Raw genomic sequence first — 23,288 nt, 5'->3', positions numbered from 1 at the left:
GACTCTTGACCAAAGTGTGGTCCTCGAACCAGCAGCATCAGCCCCACTTGGGAGCTGGCTGAGTGCAGGTCCAAGGCCCCACCCCCAACCTGCTGGCCCAGCAGCTGTTTTTCCACCATCTCCAGAGAAGGCAATGGCACCCCACTGCAGTACTCTTGCTTGGAAAATCCCATGGATGGAGGAGCCTGGTGGGCTGCAGTCCATGGGGTCGAGAAGAGTCGGACACGACTGAGCGACTTCACTTTCACTTTCATGCATTGGAGAAGGAAATGGCAACCCACTCCAGTGTTCTTGCCTGCAGAATCCCAGGGACAGGGGAGCCTGGTGGGCTGCCGTCTATGGGGTCGCACAGAGTTGGACACGACTGAAGCGACTTAGCAGCAGCAGCCAAAGTGATTGATGTGCACATTAGAGATTGACAGGTTGCTGGGAAGGGCAGTGGAGAGAAGAGAGTTACGGCAGTGGGCACTGGGGACTGCAAGACTCAAGGATGGCCCAGTTGAGAGCAGCAGTTTAGGAGGGGTAAGGTTCAAAAGATTTCTGAAAAAATAGTACTTGGCCCATGGTGAGGGGTCCTGCCACATGGTGCTTGTGGGGAAGACTTAGTTTCAAGGTGTGACAAAGCATCACCCAGAAGCTGAGGTTAGTTAGGGTAAGGCTGCGGGAGTGCGGGCGAGTGTGAGCAGATGGGGGTGCTTCTGTGGATGGCAAGAATGCTGGAGCAGGAACGGGTTTGGGGGAAGGGCGATGAGTTGAGTCTGAGGCCCAAGAGGACCTTGCAGGACCACAGTCTGGAAGGTCTGTGGACATCGGGGATTGGAGCTCAGGAGAGGGGTGTAGGCAGCACTTATATGAACAGGAGGTCACTGAAGCCCCGGGCATAGAAGAAACTGCTTGGGGAGAGATTACAAAGCTGAGCTACAGGGACAGACATCCGGGAGGCCAGAGACACAAAACCCAGGAGGCAAGGAGGATTCTCGTCGAGGGGAGAGAGCCTCCCTTTGTTGATGGGCTTCAGGTGTTGATGCCAGCTTGTGTAGGGCCTTCCAGTCAAGGACCACTCCCCTCATCCTGACGTCCTGCACAGGCTGACTGGGAGCCAATACGGATGAGAAGCAAGGCTGCAGCGCAAGGGGGGTCAGGTGGTGATGAAAGCCGGCCTTCCTCATGCTGGCCCCACCTCCAGGACGCGCTCGTGGAGGTCTGTCTGCCGCACTGTCCGTCTCGTTGTGTCTGTGTCTTTAGGTCGTGCTGAATCAGAAGTTCACGGACTGTTTTGTGCTAGTGTTTCTGGACTCCCACTTGGGAAAGACGGTGAGAACAGGGGTGGGGGCTGTTGAGGGGCTTTGTGTCAGCCCTAGTGGGAGGCTATACCCCAAATGCTCCACCCCAGAGCCTGCTGAGGTTGGGGAGCCCAGCTTCCTGGGCCCAGCCTGCCCGCCTCTCACCACTGCACCCACTCCCTGTTCTTAGTCTCTGACAGTGGTTTTCCGAGAGCCCTTCCCTGTGCAGCCCCAGGACAGCGAGAGCCCCCCCGCCCAGCTGGTCTCCACCTACCACCACCTGGAGTCCGTCATCAACACAGCCTGCTTCACCCTCTGGACCCGCCTCCTCTGAGGGACGGGCCACTGAATGTCCTCGAATCATGGGTCTAGAAGGTTGCCCTCTTGAAATCTTGGCCAGCCCTTCCAGGTCCCTGGGCAAGACTGGACACTGAGGGACGCCAGAGGTCGTGTGAATGTGTCTTGGGGGCCTGTAGCAGGAGCTATGCTCCCTAAACACTTGCTGCCACTGACCAGCACAGGGCTCCAGAGGGTCCACTCACCTCCTGAGATGCCCATGTCCTCTCAGGTCCCCGGGCCCTTCCAGAAGGAGACTCCTTTCTGCTCACCTGGCTGAGTCTGGGAATTCTTCATATCAGGTGGCAGGTAGACCCCTTAGAGCTGCTCTGCCTGAATCCTGTCCAACACCCACCTCCCCCACCCCCATCTCGAGTCCTCTGATCATCAGTTCCCACTGGGACATCATTGCCAAACCATTGCCATTGAGATAAGACACCTCCGTTCGAATCCCAGCTCTGCCTCTGAAGCAGCTGTGACCGTGGGCAAGTCCCTTGGCCGTCGCACCCTTGGTTTCTCATCTGTACACAGGGAGCACGGACACAGCCACACCGGCCCAGACTGGAGGACTTGAACAGGAGCTGTATGGCCCTTCTCTGCAGGAGGAAGCGACCCAAAGAAACTGAAGAGTTAGACACTGTGTGTCCTCCCCTCCCCTCCAATAACACACACGTGGAAACGTTCAGCAGGTTGTCTTTAATTAGAGGAGACTCAGTCGTGCTGCTCACCGTCCCAGAGGCGTGTGGCTGGAGCACAGGACCTCACTGGCCAGCCTGTGGGCGGCCCCTCATCTCCCAGTATGAACGCAGCCAACTCAGGCCCTCTGCTGTGTCTCCTGAGGGGAGCAGGGCGCGCAGCATCTCAGCCCATGAGGAGGACGACAGCCCCGGTCCGACACTGTCCCTCCAGAGGCCTTCCCTGGGGCCAGGCTCAGCCCACCCTCACCTCGAGGCTGGTACTCGCAGCCCACGAAGCCTGTGTAGCCTTCATCTTCCAGCAGTTGGAACAGATAGGAGAAGTTGAGCTCTCCGGGGCTATCGGGTTCCCCCCGACCCGGGACCTGTGCCACCTGCACATGCCCTGGGGGTAGATGTTGGGGTAGAGGGAGTGGAAGGACAGAGGAAGCCTCATCGCAGACCAGGAAGAAGCCAAGAAAGGGGCCCTCACCAACAATGGGCAGGAACTCTCGCACGTTCCCTGTCAGGTTCCCGTCCATGATCTGCCAGTGGAATAAGTCCTGGGGCAGAGATTCCCACAGTCAGACCCTGCAGCCCACACCACTGTCCCCAGCTTTGGAGAACACGGCCCTCTGAGAAGCACGCCCTCTCCCCCACTTACCATCTGTAGCTGGAGGTTGGGTCTTCCCACCTTCTGTAAGATGGCAGCCGCTGGGAGAGAAACCAGGGAGGGGGGTCATGAGACTCAAGGAGGGCTGGAGAATCAATGGACAGGAGGCGGCAGGGGGCCGGGGGCCTACCCTGCTGGGGCGTGTCCAGGAAGTACCGGGGGTCCGTGATGCGGGTGTTGATGGGCTCCAGCAGTCCCACGAGGTTCTCCTAGCACCAGGCCAGATCCATGAGTAGAGCTCTCCCCAAGTCGACCCCCTCAGTTAGTCACTGCTCAAGCCGATCTCCAGCCCTTCTGGCCTGGGCCAGGGCCCAGCCTTGCACCTCACTGCTCTCCCTACTGTGTTTCCCCTCCACATACATACATGCATGGAGTATGTGTGTCTGTGTGTTTTCACTGTCTCGTGTGCGTGCTCAGCCATGTCCAACTCTGTGACCCCAGGCTCCTCTGTCCATGGGATTTCCCAGGCAAGAATACTGGAGTGGGTTGCCATTTCCTCCTCCAGAGGACGTTCCTGACCCAGGGATCAAACCCACATCTCCTGCATTGGTAGGCAGATTCTTTACCACTGTGCCATCTGAGAAGTCCCTTTCACTGTCTCACCTGAGCCAAAACCTCAGCTGCATGCCTGAGGTTCTCCAGGAAAACTATCTCCATTTCACTCCTGACTGCGGCTCTGTCAGCCCCCTTGGGCACTCGGCCAGCCATCAGGTGAATCCTGTGGGGAAAATGGGACTGGAGGGGGCTGTGGAGTCCATCCTCCTGGAAGAAGCCTTCACGCCCACGCTCCCTGGGGACTTCTCTTCCAGCTGCCCTCCAACTGCACCAGCCTCCCGTCTCCCCAGGTCTCCAGCTGGGACCTGGCTGTGGTGCTCAGGCCTCCCGGTGCCCTCAGATACTTGTGTCAACCTAAGACCAAGACCTTTCCCAGATTCCTTCTGAAGGCCCACCATCCTCCTGCTTCAGAGACCACAGGCCTTCATGCAGCCGGTCCTGTACATCCAGATTCTCCTTTTCCATGGCCCTTCTCCTCAAGCCTCACCTTTAAAAAATTACTTTGACCCTTACGCTCAGTTATTCCATGCTGCTTGTCTCTCCTCCTTGCATCTGTTTCTTAGTTGCTCCCCATCTGTTTTCTGCACACACACTCCTCCCTCTGCCCCATAACTGCTTGTTGCCAGTTCCTTCTCAGCCTGGTTGCCCTGTGCAGGATTTGACATTCACCTTATCAGCCCCACTCTGAGTCCCGCACCTTCTCCCTTCACCACCTCATCTTTCTCAGTCACCTCCAAAGCAGATAGGCTTCACCTCCAGCCTCATAATCTCTGCAGAATACACCAAGCCCCCAGGGGCGTGTGGCTACTGCATCCCTGCCTGGAATGCTCCTTTGGTCAAGAAAGCACCCACCACGGAGACCCAGTTCAACATCACTACCTGTTAAGAAGCTTTCTCTGACCCCAGACCGAGTTAGTACCTGCTCTGCTCCCAAGGTCTCCTTGAACTGACCAGTCCTCTTAATGGATCACTGCTTTGTTGACTGTGTTATGTCCTAGGTCATACTGAGTTCCCAGCATGAGGTGAGCAAGAAAGAGTTGCAAACTGAGAGTGACGTACACACAGATGAAATGCAAAAGGCAATTTACAAGGGCCCAGGCCTGAAGAGGCAGAGACGGGAGTACCCCTGAGCCTCTTCTCTCGCGGATTATGGAGGCGGGGGAATGGAGAGGGGAGGTCACCTGGAACAGCCCAGAGCCTTAGCGTACAGCACCGCCTGCTCCAGCCCTTCTCGGAAGGCCGCCTGCCTCCCGGGAACAGCCCCGAGCCCATTCTCCCCCTTCTCTCTGTCTCCTGCGGAAAGAATGGGCTTCAGCTCCCTGCTCCTTCCCCCCTGCCCCACCCTGTCCCGGCCCGGGCCCTCCCGGCGCACCCGGGGGCGTGTTGATCAGCACGACTCGTAGCCCGGCTTCCTGCGCCGCGCGCGCCAGCGCCTCCGGCGGCTCCGCATACGGCCAGCCGATCTCGGCCGCTTCGAAGCCTGAACTACCCGCGGCCCGGAGCCGCGCGGGAAAGCCCGACAGCTCCGGGAACAGCCACGACAGGTTGGCCGAGAAGCGGAGCGGAGCCATGGCTTCTCGAGAGCGCGCGCGGGGCGGAGTCTCCGCAGCTAGAAGGCTGCAATGGCGGGCAGGGTTGAGCGGGGGACTTCACGGCCCAGGCTGCATGCAGGGCCGGGTTAAAGACTGGAGGGCCGCACTTGCCGGCAGCGGCGGGGCGGGGCGTGGAGGACCCGGAAGTGGTGGAGGAACCCGGCCCGGCCGCGCGGGGGCGCGCTGGCGCCGCGAGTTGGGTGCCGGCCCTCTCCGGCTGGGAGACCCGTGGGTGGTAAGGGCCGAGGACCTGCCAGGAAAGTGCACTTTTCCGGACGCGAGAGGAAGGCATGGGGAGGGGGCGCGGGCCCAGTTAGGGTGAAGGAACGTGGATGCTAGCAAATGCTTGGTGTTTACCTTCATCATAACCGGAGTATCTTGTTCATTAAAGAACTTTTGAAAGCCGTGTGCCGCACCACGCAGCCGTTAACTTTCCTGTACAGGGCAAAAACTCAACATGTGCAGTCTTGTCTTAGAAAACCCTGATCACAGTGTATATGAGGTCTTATAGCATATTATTTCGTTTTCCCCGAGAAAACCTTGAATTAGCTGCTCGTTCCACACCTGAACAGCCTAGAACTGATCATGTTACAGGGGTTTCAAAGTGTGTGTGTGTGTGTGTGTGTGTGTGTGTGTGCGCGCGCGTGCGCGCATGTGCTATGAAAGCTCTTTAATGCACCTTTTGGTTCCATCTCTGAATCGTTTTCTCAGGTTCCTCTTGTAGGTACAAAGTTCAAAGTCCCTTGTAAGGAAAACTGCCCCTACCCCCTGGACTCCGCACCGAGCGGCTGTGGGCGGGCTGTCCCCTCTCAGCCCCAGCTGATTGGGCCACGGAAAGACATCTGATCCAAGCGCAGCCGATCGGCCCCGAGACCCTTGTCCAGTTTGTAAAGCTAATCTGGCCAATTAGATTCCCTCTTGGAGAGTTCAAACAAGGAAATCCTGAGAGCCAAGTAAGCGGTGGGTTTGGCAGATGGTTTTGGCTGTAGAAACTAAATAAACTGGAGTCAGGTGGTGACGAAAATTAGAACAGAGAAGGAGAATAACCGAACACTACGAGTAGGCGTAGCACATTGAGATACCGCTGCTTTAGAGTTCCCAGGACTGACCAAACCCACGGCAGCTCCCAGGTCTACGCTTCCCCAGGCCAGGATATTTAGACTTTCCCTGGTTTCTGTGTCTGTAGTCTCCTGGTGTTTGTTCAGATCATCCGAATAAATTTATTTCAGCCCCACTAACCCAATTGAATAGGCAGATTCCAGGTTGGGATTACATGGTGAAAAAGTAGGGCCATGCTTAAGTTTTTTATGACTGTGCTAATGTGCTGCAGGCGCTAAGTTGCTTCTGTCGTGTCCAACTCTGTGCGACCCTATGGACTGCAGCCTGCCAGGCTCCTCTGTCCATGTCCATGGGATTATCCAGGGGAGAAACCTGGAGTGGGTTACCGTTCCCTCCTGCAGGGAATCTTCCCGACCCAGGGATCGAACCCGTCCCAAATCTATCTACATTGGCAGGCCGGATTTTTACCACTAGCACCACCTGGGAATGGCTTCTCAAAAATGTGATTTTACGCTCAGATGACACATGCACAGAAGTCATCCTGATCTGCTTCCTGTGCTAACTTTGACAAAAGGCAGCTTGAAGTGCAACATCAGGAGAACCCAGTGTCCACTGTCTTCTGTCACTGCTCACTTGCAACTCAAGTCAGGCTCACCCAGCCACCCCGGGTCCAGGCTGAGAGTTAAAATTAATCCAAGTTCCTGTCAGGTACTATTTCTTCAGCACTGCCTCCACGAACAGACGGATGTCAGCTCACCTGAAATCAAATCACTTTATTTCTTGCCCCTCTGCATTATGCTTGGAACTCTGACTCCTCCAGGAACATGTTTCTTGGAAGAAAGTGAAAATGAAAGTCACTCAGTCGTGTTCGACTCCTTGCGACCCCATTCACTATACAGTCCGTGGAATTCTCCAGGCCAGAATACTGGAGTGGGAACCTTCTCCAGGGGCTCTTCCCAACTCAGGGATCAAACCCAGGTCTGCAGGCGGATTCTTTACCAGCTGAGCTATCAGGGAAGCCTTTCATGTTTCTTGGGCACTGTCCAATCAGGATATGGCCTCACTAAGTTTAACATTTTAATCAATCTCAAGTTCAGCATGTTTATGATCCACTGTTGACAATGTGGAGTAACATCTAAGGTAAGTAATTCCTTATCAACAGTTCAGTTCAGTCACTCAGTCGTGTCCGACTCTTTGCGACCCCATGAATCGCAGCACGCCAGGCCTCCCTGTCCATACCAACTCCTGGAGTTCACCCAAACTCATGTCCATCAAGTTGGTGATGCCATCCAGCCATCTCATCCTCTGTTGTCCCCTTCTCCTCCTGCCCCCAATCCCTCCCAGCATCAGTGTCTTTTCCAATGAGTCAACTCTTCGCATGATGTGGCCAAAGTATTGCTTCACTATAAATCTCTGAGTATGCAAATTCTATATTAGACTTTAAAAACACCACCATCTTCTTGGGTCTTCACCAGGAAAAAGATTTGTCCAGGCTCCAATGGTCTACTTGTTTTTTGCTTGTGTACCCTTTTTAGGGCAGCAGAGATAATGTATAAACTAGATGTTCATGGCTCGCTTTTCTCCTTATATCCACCTTCACATAATGTATCAAAGCATATACAAGAGGAGAATAATGTCCAGGAAAATTATTTTCTTTAGTCATCATTTGCCATTACCTTATCCCACTTTGCAAAATAAGCATTACACTAAGTAATTATTACAAATCTTGATTCTTTGCATTTAACTTTTCTTTTGAATGTATTTAGTTATTTTTGGCTGCACTGAGTCTTCATAGCTACACATGGACTTCTCATTTCAGTGGCTTTTTGCTGCCCAACACCAGCTCTAGGGCACTTGGGCTTCCGTAGCAAGCGGAGCGTGAGCTCAGTAGCAGCAGCTCCCCGGCTTAGCAAGCTATGGCATGTGGGATCTTCCCAGAGCAGTGATTGAATCGGTTTTCCCTGCGTTGCAAGGTAGACTTTTAACCACGGGCCCACCAGGGAGGCCCTGCATTTAACTTTAATCACAGAATGTGTACAGGTATGATGATCAGTTAAGAGAACAAGAGCTTGTAAATAAGTATGTGGATAATGGCTGAAACTTGCACGTAGAGTTCAGAGTCTCATTTGATCACTGATTGCACTTGCCAAGGTCATAAAAAATATTACAGCTCATATGTGAAATGCAAACCAAAGCCTTAATGAAATTTCAGTTTATACTTTCCAGATTGGCAAAAAAAAAAACAAAACACCTTAAAAGGTAGACAATAGCAAGTATTGGAAGGGATTTGAAACAACTGGAACATTTAATCACTGCTGATAGGAGTATGAATTACTACAACCACTTTGGAAATTAATTTGGCATTCTCTCTTAAAACTGAACATTCATATACCTTTGATCCAGCAGTTCCATGCCCAGGTTTATCCCCTGGAGAACTTTGTGGAGAAGAGTACCCAGAATAATTCAGTAATGTTCATAACAGCACTATTTACACAGCAAAAATAAGGAACTAACTCAAATGTCCATTGATACATATATAGATGAGATGTAGTATGGCCCTGCAGTGTTGTTTATAAAAGTGAAGGGAAAACAGGTGACTTAAATGATAAAATTGAGTTGCTCTTGGATTAGAGTAATGCATGAAGACTTAGTGACTTTGGATCAAACTGAAAACATCAGTATGAACACATCAAATGGATAAATCTCAGAAACGTAATTGTGAGTGAAAGAAGCAAATCACAGAGAAATATATACAGTGTGATTCCACTAACATGAAGTTGAAAGCAGGGAAAACCAAGCAACACCTTGTGTAGGGATACAAACATCTGTGGTAAAACTATAAAGAAAAGCAAGTGATCATGACCACAAAATCCAAGATGATGGCGACTTCTGGAGGGGGAGAGAAGGGGGTGGTGTTGGAAACTTCAAGATTAAGGGTCGTCCCCTTTTTCTGGTGTGTTGTGATCACATACCTTTCTTTATCACATTCTCTGTATCTTACATATATTTTATAAATATTTTGTATCTGTTTTATATTTAAAATGATAGCATTTTAAAACTTTTGATATGCTTTATTACCACTTGTTGGCACATTTTATATTCATATCTTCATTTCACTATCATGAGAATCTCAGGGTTTTTCTACAGACTCAGCTTGTTTGTGTTAGACTATAATTGCTACTTTTTAGATTCAGCATGTCTCTGCTCAGGCAAGTGGTCCTTTTCTGTACTACCTGCTCAGAACCTGTGGGAGGCAGCCTGTAAAGTGATCCCTGGTGATCTCCACCTCCTGGTCGTCATGTCCCCTCCCCTTGAATATGGGCTGGTCCTTGCAATTCACTTCAAACAAATAGAATACAGCAAAAATAGTACAATGTCACCTCGGAGATTAGGTTACAAAAAGGCTTTAGCTTATGTCTTGGGTATCCTCTTTCACTCACTTGCTCTGAAGAAAACCAGATGCCGTATTGTGAGCTGTCCTATGGAAAGACCTATGTCTAAGAGTCTTTCCAAGTGACTAAGAACTGGCCACAACTTAGCAACTAGGAGCCAATGCCTCTGGCTGGCAACCTGTGAATGAGGTTGGAAGCATGTCCACTCCCACTGAGCCTTAAGATAACTGTATTCTGACCAACACCTTGACTGCCTCATGACAGACCAGATTTGAGTCAGAGAGATCCAACTAAGCCACACCCAGATTCCTGGCTACAGAACCTCTTTGGTAGTAAACATTTGTCGTTTAAGTCCCTGAGTTTGGGGTAATTTGTTAGCAGCAATCAATATCTAATAGAGGTTCTCTTTCTTCTCTTGTTTGGGAGAATTATATCACTTTCACCACTTCTTCATCTTAAGTGTGAATAGGTTCTACCGTCTTCTTACAAGTTTCTCTCTCGACCCAGCCACAGTGACTGGTCAGTGAGTGGACGCCTGACCCAAGCTAGACCAACCAGAGTACCTGTTATAGACATTGTTGGTTGCCTACCCAATGTCTGTTCCCTCTTTTCTCCTTAGTTGAACCATACCTCATCAGGACACTTCGTTCAGTTGCTAGGTCCTGTCTGACCCTTTGCGACCCCACGGACTGCAGCATACCAGGCTTCCCTGTCCCTTTACCATCTCCCAGAGTTTGCTCAAACTCATGGCCATTGAGTCAGTGATGCCATCCAACCATCTCATCCTCTGTTGTCCCCTTCTCCTCCTGCCTGCAATCTTTCCCAGATCAGGGTCTTTTAGAATGAGTCCACTCTTCACATCAGGTGGCTAAAGTATTGGGGCTTTAGCTTCAGCATCAGTCCTTTGAACATTCAGGGTTGATTTCCTTTAGGAGTGACTGGTTTGATCTACTTGCAGTCCAAGGAACTCTCAACAGTCTTCTCCAACAGCACAGTTCAAAAGCCTCAATTCGTTGGCATTCAGTCTTCTTTATGGCCCAACTCTTACACCCATACATGACTACTGGAAAAACCATAGCTTTGACTAGATGCACCTTGGTCGGCAAAGTGATGTCACTGGTTTTTAACACACTGTCTAGGTTTGTCATAGCTTTCCTTCCAGGGAACAAGCATCTTTTAATTTCATAGCTGCAGTCACAGTCTGCAGTGATTTTGGAGCCCAAGAAAAGAAAATCTGTCACTGATTTCACTTTTTCCCCTTCTAGTTGCCATGAAGTGATGGGACTGGATGCCATAATCTTAGTTTTTTGGATGTTGAGTTTTAAGCCAGCTTTTTCACTCTCCTTTTTCATCCTCAGCAAGAGGCTCTTCAGTTCCTCTTCACTCTCTACCATTAGAGTGGTATCATCTGCATATCTGAGGTTGTTGGTATCTCTCCCAGCAATCTTGATTCCAGCTTGTGATTTATCCAGTCCGGCATTTCACATGATGTACTCTGCATATAAATAAAATAAGCAGGATGACACTTGGCCAGAGAGAATAAAGTTGATGTACAGAGCGCTTCCCAGGTGGCTCAGTGGTGAAGACTCCACCTACCATGCTGGAGATACATGTTCAATCACTAAGTCAGGAAGATCCCCTGGAAAAGTAAATGGCAACCCACTCCAGTATTCTTGCTTGGGAAATCCCATGAACGAGGAGCCTGGTGGGCTCCAGCTCATAGGGTCACAAAAGAGGGCTCACAACTTAGCAACTAAGCAACAACAGAGAAACGTGGCAAGAAAAACTGAGAGAGGCATTGTGTTCACTTCTGTAAGGGAATCAATCAGGATAGTCTTCTTGCTTCATCTTACCTCTTCCCCAGAAAGAGATGTCTCAGAACTAACTTGCTTTTCCCATCACCAAACCAAGAATTGTGCACATTTCAAAAAACACTTGGTTCTTTTGGTAAAAAAAAATTTGAAGACTTGGACCATGGGCACTTGGGCTATGTATTTGCATAATTTTATGAATTTATATAATTTCATATAGCTGGTAGCAGTAAGCTAAATGACTCACAGCAACTTAGGGATCTCAGTGTCTATGAGAGAATCTTTATCTTTCAAAGTAATGAATTTATGCTCATGATTTTTATTTCACCCAATCTTCATTAAGCTCTTTCTTACCTTGCTTTAATACAAGAGCATCTTCCTTTCTATTTTAACTTTCTTATTTGAGCTCCCAGTCTTTTTTATCATTTTTATATGGCATGTTCAAATCAGGCTCCATATATCATGTTAGGTATTTTCACATCCAGCCATGTGTTCAGTTACAGCTGCCTGCATTTAAGAATCTAGTGTCACTCTATTATTATTATTTGTCTGAGCCATTGAGTTTGCATTTCCAAGGCTTCGGAATTTAACTTTCTACTTTACTCAATTTTACCAGTAATAGTCCGTATCACATGGATTCATGATCGCTTGTAACTGTGTCAAAAAGGAAACTAAATCTTTGGTAAAGTTTTTCTTTCATAGGTTTCTGTTGTATCCAAGTATGTCCTAGAGGAGTACCCATGGTACATCTACATTAGGACTGTACAACTAAAATTTCAGCACATTTAAACAGAGTCATCTCACTCACACAGTACATTGAATAATAATATCATTATGTGAAACAGCATTGAATCACTCTACAAAATTTGTACTTGCATGAACAATCCTTATATTCTGGGAAGAATATAATAATATTTGCTGTTCCATGTTATACACCCTTATCTTTAAAAGGAGGCTCCTATAACTGGGCCTTTATCTTTAGTTTCTAAATGCTATTACTGAGTGGCTGGATCGTGTCCAGAAACGCTTCTGTGCCCCTCCCCTACATATGCATGTTGTTCTCGGCAGTATTGTTAATGGAGTGTTAGCTCATTACACACCCATCCACATGCAATCTTTAAACTTTGTTAAATATAACCAGTGTGCGTATGACTCAAAGGGTGCGAGTGTGAATAACTGCATTTTATTCCAGAATACAAAGTTTTTATCCTTCCCCTATTGATGGACAAAAAGATTGCTTCCAAGCGATCACTATTACAACAATAATACGACATCTTTGTGGACGCCTTTTTGTATGTAGGTACAAATATGAATATTGTTCCAGTATATGTCTCTGAAAGTAGACTTGCTTGGTCAAAGGATGAGCGCATTTAAAGTTCTCATTCACTGCCAAAGCACCCTTCAGAACACTTGATCAGTTTACATTCGTTCTGACAGCCTCTGAGCGCCTGTTTCCCCACATCTTCATCAACGCTGGATTTTTGCCAATCTGACGCAGGAAAAAACATTTTAAAAAATCAAGTCCTTCCTTATTACTGAAGTTGAACATCTTTTCAGATGTTTATTTGCCATGAACATTCCCTTTTCTGTGAATTGCTTATTTGCAGCCTTTGTCCGCTTTTCAGTAGGATTCTTAATTAGTTTATAGATGTTCTTTATGGAAATTCTGGATGTTAAGTCTTTGGCTGTTTTACTTATCTTTGTCTTTAGTATTTGCTGTTCAGAGTGTTGGGGCAGTGCTGCCTTTCCTCCAGGCTTCATGTTCCCAATATGAAGGAAGTTTGCCCAGTATAGAAGGCTCTGGGCACCTGCCCGGCCTTCCCGGTCTTCCCCAGGGAAGCAGAGTGACTCTTTTGGCGGAGAGGAGCCTAAATGCTCAGCTGAGTTCCATCCTCCCCTCTCTGTGTGAAAAAGTACCTTTCTGGTCCACTCCCCCCACTGTAAGGTTTACAGGGCTGAGCCCTCATGTGGCTGACCTCGGGGTGAAGTCTCAGCCACCTGCTTGCCTAGCAGACCTAAGCCATATTGTCCAGTGTCAGTTGTAGTGGTAATAAAGGTAATATTTGTATCTCCATCTGCCACACTCCAGTGCCTATCTCCTAATAGGTTCTTGTATCAGTCAGAGTCCAAACAGAAAACAGATGGCACATTCAAATTAGGATAATTCGGAAGATTGAATAAAGGGACTATTTATGAAGGCGTGGGCAGGGCATGGGGGGGGATCCATGAGATAGTGAAGCACCCTAGGGCTGTCACAGCAGAGCTGCTCCTCCTCCCAAGCTTGAAAGGGTGAAGGGGGTGCAGGGCTGAAATCCAGGAGGAAAGGGTTCTATAGCAAGGAGCAGAAGCCCTCACTTGCAGGACACAGGCAGCTTAAGGCAGCCTGTATGGAGGAAGCCTGAGAAATAAATACCCTACCTGACTCTTCTCCCCTCTAGTCTCCTGATGGGCCTCCCACTAGATAAACCAGTCAAAGCCCGAGGGAAAGGGAACCTGTTGATGGAGCCAACACTGGTCCATCTATTCGGACAGAGAGCAAGGAGTAGAATACAATGAGAGACACACAGAAAATATCCATCAGAGTTCTCCTCTCTTTCCTCGGTGTGCACTTTCATTCCTCATCTGGGTAAAAAATTCGTGTTCTCGTCAACGAGATGCACTGACTACCATTTCATCAAGAGATGCTCTCAATCTGCATAATCCCCCCCCCCCCCCCCGATACCGTGGCTTTACTGCCACTGATGTTCTTCAAATAAGGAATCAGGTTAAAGTGAGGAGAGGGATGGTAGGCAGAATCCAGAGACAGTCTCTCCAAATTCCTGCTCTTGGTGTACACGCCCCGTCTCCCAGTCACTCAATCCAACGCTAGTCTAGATAATTGCTATGAAAGGATTTTGCAGATGCAATTAAGGTCCCAATCAGGTATGAAAGCGAGATGAAGCTGGATGAGACTGACCTAATTAGGTGAGCCCTTAAAAGGGCCAGAGCTCTTCCTACTGAAAGAGATTTGGAGTTAGTGCATGAGAAATTGTCCAGCGGTGGCTTTGGAGATGGAGAAGGAATGTGGGTGGCTTTGAGGACTTCACACTTCTTATGCTATAAATCATGTCCCCTTGTCAGAGGTGATGGTATAGCATTTGGTAGCATGGTTAAGGATAAGGCATTCTGTAACTCTACAAATGATCTTGGAAGAAGAACTTCAGGCAGAGAAGACAATCGGAATATGTATTTACTCCCTGAGAACCAACCTCTGCTCCCTCCAAGATGGAGGGGTCCACAGTGGCCTCCCTCCAACCTCAGTGTGTCTCTTGCTTTGTGGTGTGAAATTCAAGAGACAGCAACTTGTCTCTTCCTTCAGAAGGATGCTCCAGACCACAGAACCCCTAGATACTTCCCCTGTATGGTGGGTCAGGTTGCCTCAGGGACGCATTTAACTTACAAAGGCCTCTAGAGTGTGAGACACTTCCTACTCACAGATCAGTTGATCATAATACCATCAATGGGAATGTCCTGTCAGAGACAGAAATGCTTAATTTTCCATCACATAATATTATGGCAGGGAGGACGAGACATGACATTGTCATGGTAAAGATGGTAAAGTTATACTATTTTCCCTGCTGTATAAATTCAAATTGCTTCAGCTTTTCCTGGAAAGAAAATATTTTCCAGCTGAAATGGAAAATGGTGAAGGTGAAAGCCAGGTGCCATGGGCTGTATTGAATTGCCACAGCAAAGATTTCCTCTTTGGTGCTCTAGTCATGATTGGCATCACTATCTAAGTTTGCAGAGATTTATTCTCTTTCTGTGTGCCCCACCTGGTTCACGCACTAGCCAGTTAAGTGAGTTAAATGGGGATGTGCTGGGAACCACTAGCCTTGCACATCTTAAGTTTAATGGTAGCACTAATCTCTGTAATTTCCCCAGGGTGAAAGTGCTGCTTCTGACTGACTTTCTTGGTGCGGTGGGCATGTAAATGGGGGGGATCATTTTAAGAGCTTACACTTTGCCCTTTTCATCATAATAGCCTTCATTTCATGGGTGAAAAGACTAATATAAGAATTCTACCTGTTATTAACATCTTTCTTTTCACCATCTATTCTGGGAGCTGGGGTGGGGGAAACACAGTGCGTCCATGACCCCAAGGACACTGTCTTAGACTTGGGCTAGGACTCCATACACCATCTGCTTCTCATTAGTTCTCAGTCTCACTAGTGGATCACGGTGGCACTTCAGGGCTCTGGGGATCAGCGTGAATTCAGAGCCAATGTCTATTAACCTCTGGAAGATCTAGTATGTGCCTTTCACTAGTGCACAGTTACCTTGGCTAATGATAGCAGGTCATCTGGATACAGTGGGCTTCCCCGGTGCCAATGCAGGAGACAGCAGAAACACAGGTTCAATCCCTGGGTTGGGAAGATCCCCAGGAGGAGGAAATGGCAACCCACTTAAGTGTTCTTACCTGGGAAATCCCAGGGATAGAGGAGCCTGGTGGGCTACAGACCACAGGGTTGCAAAAGAGTCAGACATAACGACTAAACAACAACATTCAGGGACAGCACACAGTACCTATCTGCAGCCGCATTGCAGGGTTCTTCCTCAGCTGAGGGTCTCTGAGTCTGTGAACTGCCTTGCTGCTGCTGCTGCTGCTGCTGCTAAGTCACTTCAGTCGTGTCCGACTCTGTGCGACCCCATAGACGGCAGCCCACCAGGCTCCCCCGTCCCTGGGATTCTCCAGGCAAGAACACTGGAGTAGGTTGCCATTTCCTTCTCCAATGCATGAAAGTGAAAAGTGAAAGTGAAGTCGCTCAGTCGTGTCTGACTCTTAGGGACCCCATGGACTGCAGCCCACCAGGCTCCTCTGTCCATGGGATTTTCCAGGCAAGAGTACTGGAGTGGGGTGCCGTTGCCTTCTCTGGTGAACTGTCTTAATTAGGTCTAAACTCAAAGTGAAAGTCGCTCAGACATGTCCACCTCTTTGCGACCTCATGGACTGTAGCCTGCAAGGCTCCTTTGTCCATGGAATTCTCCAGGCCAGAATACCGAAGTGGGTAGCCTTTCCCTTCTCCAGGGGATCTTCCCAACCCAGAGATTGAACCCAGGTCCTCTCACATTGCAGGTGGATTCTTTACTGTTTGAGCCACCAGAGAAGCCCAAGAATACTGGAGTGGGTAGCCTATCCATTCTTCAGGGGATCTTCCCAACCCACAAATCAAACCAGGGTCTCCTGCATTGCAGGCGGATTCTTTACCAGCTAAGCTACCAGGGGCCTAGCAATGGGGTAAAAAGCCAGGAATACCCTCCCCTCAGTTTCTGTGCAGAAATCTAGAATTTTTCACCTGTGTTTGTCAAGCAGTACCTTCACAGGCTACCCAACTATTTCATTTCTAAAAATTTTTGCCACAGTTATCTAGAGATCAAAGCACTCCTATTGCCATTATATATCTGTGACTTATTGTGGGCTTAACTGGTCTCTGACAGGTAAGCGTGGCCACCTTGACCTTTCTACTCTGGGATCCCATTATTACTGCTGAGATCAAGGGACAGGATTCCCTTGCATTATCCCTAAACCTCATCTCCAGTCTATAGATGTCAGTCCAGTGACTGCAAGCTCTTCAAAGACTTCTCACTGCCTTTATGAGGGGAGTGTCTTCCAGGCCTTCCCGAGGGCTGTGGCTGGGGAGAAGTGATCAGGTTTATCCAGGACCATTGTCCTCAAAGTATGATAATTCTGATACATGCTAAAGTTTGAGAACCATTACTATAGAACAGGGCTTCTCAAACTTCGATGTGCATGCAGATCACCTGGAGAGCTTTTTAAATGCAGAATCTGATTCTGTGTGTCTTGTGTAGAGCCCAAACTTCTGCAATTTCTAACAAGCTCCTAGATGATACCAGCATTTCTTATCCAATACCACTTCTTTGAGCAGTAATGCCATAGAGGAGGATGTCTGATGAGCTAGGAAATGGGAGTGTAATGGATCTGTTCTATCAGTGGTACTCAAACTTTGGGGGTATATCAGAGTCCCCTGAGAACTTGTTAAAACATAGATTTCTGATCCTACCCCCCACAACCAAAGTTTATGACTATAGATCTGAGGTGAAGCCCAAGAATTGACATTTCTAACACATTCAAGATGTTGCCAGTGCTGTTGGTACAGGGACTACACCTTGAGAACCTCTTGTCTAACATCCTTAGAATCCACTACCACACTTTTTTGCTTGACCCTTGATTCTACACCTTGGCAAGGTTCTATAGCTTGTTAAGTACATAGGCCATCTTCTTCTGGAACAGGCACACACCTCTCCATCTGGGTTCTGCATGGGCCTGAAAGTGATAAGAGATAAGGAGATGGGACCTAAAGAAAATTGACCTCAGCTTATGAAGCAATTGTCCTGCATGCAATTATTGTAAGGCTTTTATAGAAAGAAGAGCTAGTTTTTTCAGCCAGCAGAAGAGATTTGAAGGAGTATGAAGGGCCAGAATTTTCTGCCCTTTGGGCATCATGCTTTCCCTCCTAGGTGTCAGAGTTTTACTCTTTCCACCAATAACCTTGACCAGATGTAAGAGACTTGGCATTTAATTGGCACTGCAAATCTATGACCTTTACAGTCATACCCTAGGATTCTTTCTTAGCCACATTTCCTCTGCAGTTACTGGAAACAAGAGACTCCTTCACTGCTGCCGTGGAGGTATTCTGGTTTTCCATATGTTTCTTTTATTGTATTTCTGTAGCTTTATTTTCTTTCTGCCTGTATATACTTTTCAGAGTGGTAAAAAGAATCCAGTTGGTTCCACTATTTTATAACCACTGTTCTTGCCATAGTAATGAAGTGTTAGAGCCACTTGATCTCTTAATGCCTTGTCGTCCATCTGCATGTCGTCTCATTCTGCCACCATTGATAACTTGAGTAATGATGATGCCACCACATGCCATGGATTGTTTATTTCCTAAGTCTTTGCCAGCAAGGTCATAATAGTAATCCTTAAATATCTGAGCAACTGAATTCCAGGGTTTCATTTTGAGGGACTGTTTCCTGATTCTACAATTACTGTATTATTCCCAAGTCTGAATGGGAAACAGATGGCTCACTGAAATTAGTAATTCAAGGAAGGTTTTATAAAGGGACAATTTATTAAGGTTTGGGTAGTGTAAGTGCAAGGGGACCCACAAGGGATAATGTGTTAATCCGGAACTAAGAAGAGCAGAATAATTAATATCCCCAGGCCTGAAGGGATGAAGAGAGGGAGTGGTTTCTGAGATCCATAAGAAAATTCTGATAGAGCAGGTCAGTTGGAAAGAAGCAATGACTTTTGACCACAGGACACAGCAGTCCAAGTGGACTTCTAAGGGATATGTCTTGCTGGGTATCTGCATTGGCTGAACCCAACAAGAAGTCAGAAGGTGAAGAATTCACTGACGTAGTCCATGTGGGTCGGCCCCAAGGCAAAGCACAGGGTGGAAAAATGTACACAGTGGATCTGGAGAGGTGAACATCCTACTAGTTTTTCCCTGACACTCTTACTGTTTCTTTTTCTTTGCATTCAAACCTGCCATTTTGTTCTTTGTTTTCTACTTGTTTCATCACAGTTTTGTTCCTTTATTTCTCCTTTCTTGCCATCTTTGGGACTAATTTTTTTCCCCATTTTTCCCCTCCATTACCTTATCAATTTTACATTTTCTTGTTCTTTTAGTGGTTACCATAGAGACTGAATATATGTCCTTACATCTATATGAACTCATATTTAGCTTAATATGGATACAGAGGTAGAAATATATACTTATAAATATTTATGCCCACACACACATACCTGCATATGTGTGTGCACAGTCTAGTATATGCACATTTGCTTCATTACTCTGTCAGCTGAGAGGGCCTGGACATTATGACACCTCATTAACGGCAAACACAGCTATCACTTGTACCTTGGTTTCTAACGCCATTCTCAAAGAAACCAGGGGCCCTTAGAGAAATGGCTAACTAAAATTGGGACACAAAATATACAAGATAAGTCTACATCATCTTGTAGTGCCATAAAGTGAAGAAGCTCTTTTAAAAAAAAAAAGATTAAGGTATGTCAAAAGGATGCAAGAATCAAATGAAAAGCTCCCCATGGCCAAAGCTGGATCAACTTGAGCAAAGGAAAATAAAGTAAAAGACTACTGTATAACCCAAAGTGTAAAATAAATACCCATGAGCCCATAGGTAAATAATAGAATAAATAAATAAAGGAGAAGACAGAAATCCCCCTTGTACAAGAATTCCGAATAATTTATATAAATACTCTGCCTTCAGGCAGGTAAAACATAACTTCCCACTCCTTGGGTATAAACCTGCAATGCTGTGCTTCCAACTGGAATTATTTTACTTCAGCTTGAAACCCCCTTTAATAGTTTTTAATGTTGCTCTGATAGTGACAAATTCTCCCAGCTTTTGTTTGTTGGGAAACAACTTCATTTTCATTCTTGAAGGATATTTACACTGGGTATAGAGTCTAGATTGACAGGCATTCCATTGTCTTATGGCCTCCATTGTTTCTGTTAAAGAATCAGCTATAAGTCATAATGTTCCTTCTATGAAAGTAATGTGTTTTCCTCTCCCTAGCCATTTTAAATATGTTTTCTGTCTTTGGTTTTTATTAATTTGACTCTAATGTGCCTGAGCATGGTTTTGTGTGTATTTAGCTCATAGAATCTTAAAAAGTCTCTTGAATTTGTGTTTTTATGCCTGTCCCATTTGCTTCTGTTTCATTTTCTCTCTCCTGGGAATCTTACTATTCATATATTAAACTTTTCCACTGTATCTCCACGTCTCTTATGGGTTTTTAAAGATCCTTTTCTTCTGTCTTTTAAAATCTTTTTTTAAATCTCTCAGTGCTTCAATCTATGTAGTCTTTTCTAGACTGTCTTCCAGTTTATAAATCCTCTGTGTCTAGTTACCTTTTAAACCTTTCTATTGAATTTCTGGGATTTAACTTAACCGTTTCGTATAGATTCCAGGTTTCTGGTTAAATATACTATGTATGTTCTTGACTATATTAATAACAGCTATTTTCAGGCCCCTGTCTGGTAACCCCAATATCTAAATCATGTATGGATCTATTTTTATCTTGATTTTTAAGCATTTGGCTCTGTTTCAATCATACTTCATAATTTTTATTGATGCCTGTCATTGTGTATGAAAAATTGTTGAGGATTTGATGATGTTGTCTTTCTACAAAGATAATTAAAGTTTCTTCTGGAGGCTAGTTCAGTTCAGTTCAGTCACTCAGTCATGTCTGACTCTGCAATCCCATGGACTGCAGCACACCAGGCTTCCTTGTCCATCATCACCTCCCAGAGCTTGCTCAAATTTCATGTCTATCAAGTCAGTGATGCCATCCAACCATCTCATCCTCTGCCGTCCCCTTCTCCTCCTGCCTTCAATCTTTTCAAGCATCACGGTCTTTTCCAATGAGTCAGTTCTTCGCATCAGGTGGCCAAAGTATTGAAGTTTGAGCTTCAGCATCAGTCCTTCCAATGAATATTCAAGGTTTTTTTCCTTTAGGATTGACTGGTTGGATCTCCTTGCAGTCCAAGGTACTCTCAAGAGTCCTCTCCAGCTCCACAGTTCAAAAGCATTGATTCTTTGGCACTCAGCTTTCTCTATAGCCCAACTATAAGAAGGATACTCTGGAGTGTAGAGTACTGGGCAAATACCTCAATCCTTTTGAGGGTTGGACTTACCCTTGGAGCAGAGCCCTGTTCCAAGGTCATAGAACTTCCTCTTAATGTGTGGACCTTAACCCAAGGATGGCTTTTCTGGGGTCACAACTAAAAGCCTAAATTTTATGAAGGCCCTTTCACCCTGGCAGTATTTGAACTCCAACTTCTGTCTTCTCAACAGCATGCATTAGTTGAAATCCCTGCTCAAACTTTTACTTTATCAGCTATTCTTTTCTAAGCTTCTTGGAGTCTTACTGCGTGTATGTGCATCTTAGGAGTTGGCCAAGATTTGAAGAGATATTGGATGCAAAATATCCAATACAAGCTATTCTCAACTGCCTTTTATTACAGTTAGATGATTATCTTTGTTAAATTATGAAATATATAATACATTCAAAAGAGTATTATAATAATATGCAAAATTTTAAGAATAACAAACCTGTTATTAACAAATCTGTTTATTAACTCAAGTGAGGTTAATAAACAGAACAACAACAAAACCTCTGAAGCTTTTTATATGCTCCTCTCCAAATTCAAATGCATCCTCCTCCCTGAACCCAAAGATAACCATCATCCCAAATTGGTCTTGATCACTTTTGTTGCTTTTCCTTATAGCTTTATCACACACATATATATATATACCATATATTGTTTAGTTTTGCCTGTGATGTTCAGTTCAGTTCAGTCACTCAGTCGTGTCTGACTCTTTGCGACCCCATGAATCGCAGCACGCCAGGCCTCCCTGTCCATCACCAAATCCTGGAGTTCACCCAGACTCACGTTCATTGAGTCAGTGATGCCATCCAGCCATTTCATCCTTTGTCGTCCCCTTCTCCTCCTGCCCCCAATCCCTCCCAGCATCAGGGTCTTTTCCAATGAGTCAACTCTTCACATGAGGTGGCCAAAGTACTGGAGTTTCAGCTTTAGCATCATTCCTTCCAAAGAAATCCCAGGGCCGATCTCCTTCAGAATGGACTGGTTGGATCTCCTTGCAGTCCAAGGGACTCTCAAGAGTCTTCTCCAACACCATAGTTCAAGAGCATCAATTCTTCGGTGCTCAGCCTTCTTCACAGTCCAACTCTCACATCCATACATGACCACAGGAAAAACCATAGCCTTGACAAGACGGACCTTTGTTGGGAAAGTAATGTCTTTGCTTTTGAATATGCTATCTAGGTTGGTCATAACTTTTCTTCCAAGGAGTAAGCGTCTTTTAATTTCATGGCTGCAGTCACCATCTGCAGTGATTTTGGAGCCCCCCAAAAATAAAGTCTGACACTGTTTCCACTGTTTCCCCATCTATTTCCCATGAAGTGATGGGACCGGATGCCATTATCTTTGTGTTGAACAGTGCTATGAAGACCTACAAGACCTTTTAGAACTAACACCCAAAAAATGCAAAAGTAGGAAGTCAAGAAACACCTGGAGTAACAGGCAAATTTGGCCTTGGAATACGGAATGAAGCAGGGCAAAGACTAATAGAGTTTTGCCAAGAAAATGCACTGGTCATAGCAAACACCCTCTTCCAACAACACAAGAGAAGACTCTATACATGGACATCACCAGATGGTCAACACCGAAATCAGATTGATTATATTCTTTGCAGCCAAATATGGAGAAGCTCTATACAGTCAGCAAAAACAAGATCAGGAGCTGACTGAGGCTCAGACCATGAACTCCTTACTGCCAAATTCAGACTTAAATTGAAGAAAGTAGGGAAAACCACTAGACCATTCAGGTATGACCTAAATCAAATCCCTTATGATTATACAGTGGAAGTGAGAAATAGACTTAAGGGCCTAGATCTGATAGATAGAGTGCCTGATGAACTATGAAATGAGGTTTGTGACATTGTATAGGAGACAGGGATCAAGACCATCCCCATGGAAAAGAAATGCAAAAAAGCAAAATGGCTGTCTGGGGAGGCCTTACAAATAGCTGTGAAAAGAAGAGAGGTGAAAAGCAAAGGAGAAAAGGGAAGATATAAGCATCTGAATGCAGAGTTCCAAAGAATAGCAAGAAGAGATAAGAAAGCCTTCTTCAGCGATCAATGCAAAGAAATAGAAGAAAACAACAGAATGGGAAAGACTAGAGATCTCTTCAAGAAAATCAGAGATACCAAGGGAACATTTCATGCAAAGATGGGCTCGATAAAGGACAGAAATGGTATGGACCTAACAGAAGCAGAAGATATTAAGAAGAGATGGCA

The 23,288-nt window shown here is 46.4% G+C and overlaps 2 protein-coding genes across 5 annotated transcripts in view; one reads left to right on the top strand and one right to left on the bottom strand.

Annotated features, from left to right (window-relative positions):
* The window catches only part of SZT2 (SZT2 subunit of KICSTOR complex), a 53,393-nt gene extending 51,089 nt beyond the window's left edge, over nucleotides 1–2,304 (top strand). For both annotated transcript variants that reach the window (XM_002686517.7, XM_010803760.4), the window contains 2 exons: nucleotides 1,246–1,314; nucleotides 1,474–2,304. In XM_002686517.7, coding sequence (XP_002686563.3) covers nucleotides 1,246–1,314; nucleotides 1,474–1,617 — 213 coding nt within the window. In that variant the 3' untranslated portion in view covers nucleotides 1,618–2,304. The remainder of the gene's footprint in view (nucleotides 1–1,245; nucleotides 1,315–1,473) is intronic.
* HYI (hydroxypyruvate isomerase (putative)) lies at nucleotides 2,297–5,208 on the bottom strand. Of its 3 annotated transcripts, none has more exons than XM_024990183.2 (8): nucleotides 4,894–5,208; nucleotides 4,703–4,814; nucleotides 3,570–3,684; nucleotides 3,097–3,175; nucleotides 2,958–3,007; nucleotides 2,787–2,856; nucleotides 2,565–2,699; nucleotides 2,297–2,454 (listed from the first exon to the last, which is right to left on the bottom strand). In XM_024990183.2, the coding sequence occupies exons 1-8, from the start codon at nucleotides 5,090–5,092 to the stop codon at nucleotides 2,381–2,383; spliced, it is 834 nt and encodes a 277-aa protein (XP_024845951.1). In that variant the 5' UTR covers nucleotides 5,093–5,208; the 3' UTR covers nucleotides 2,297–2,380. The 3 variants fall into 3 exon arrangements, with proteins under 3 accessions (XP_024845951.1, XP_024845952.1, XP_024845950.1); XM_024990184.2 differs by having other exon boundaries at nucleotides 2,565–2,609; XM_024990182.2 differs by having other exon boundaries at nucleotides 2,565–2,856.
* Between the last annotated feature and the right edge of the window lie 18,080 nt (nucleotides 5,209–23,288).

This window comes from Bos taurus, chromosome 3 (genome assembly GCF_002263795.3).
Source record: "Bos taurus isolate L1 Dominette 01449 registration number 42190680 breed Hereford chromosome 3, ARS-UCD2.0, whole genome shotgun sequence".
Lineage (NCBI taxonomy): Eukaryota > Metazoa > Chordata > Mammalia > Artiodactyla > Bovidae > Bos > Bos taurus.
The sequence above is the reverse complement of the archived record's forward strand: the minus strand, read 5'-3'. Positions and strand labels throughout refer to the sequence as shown.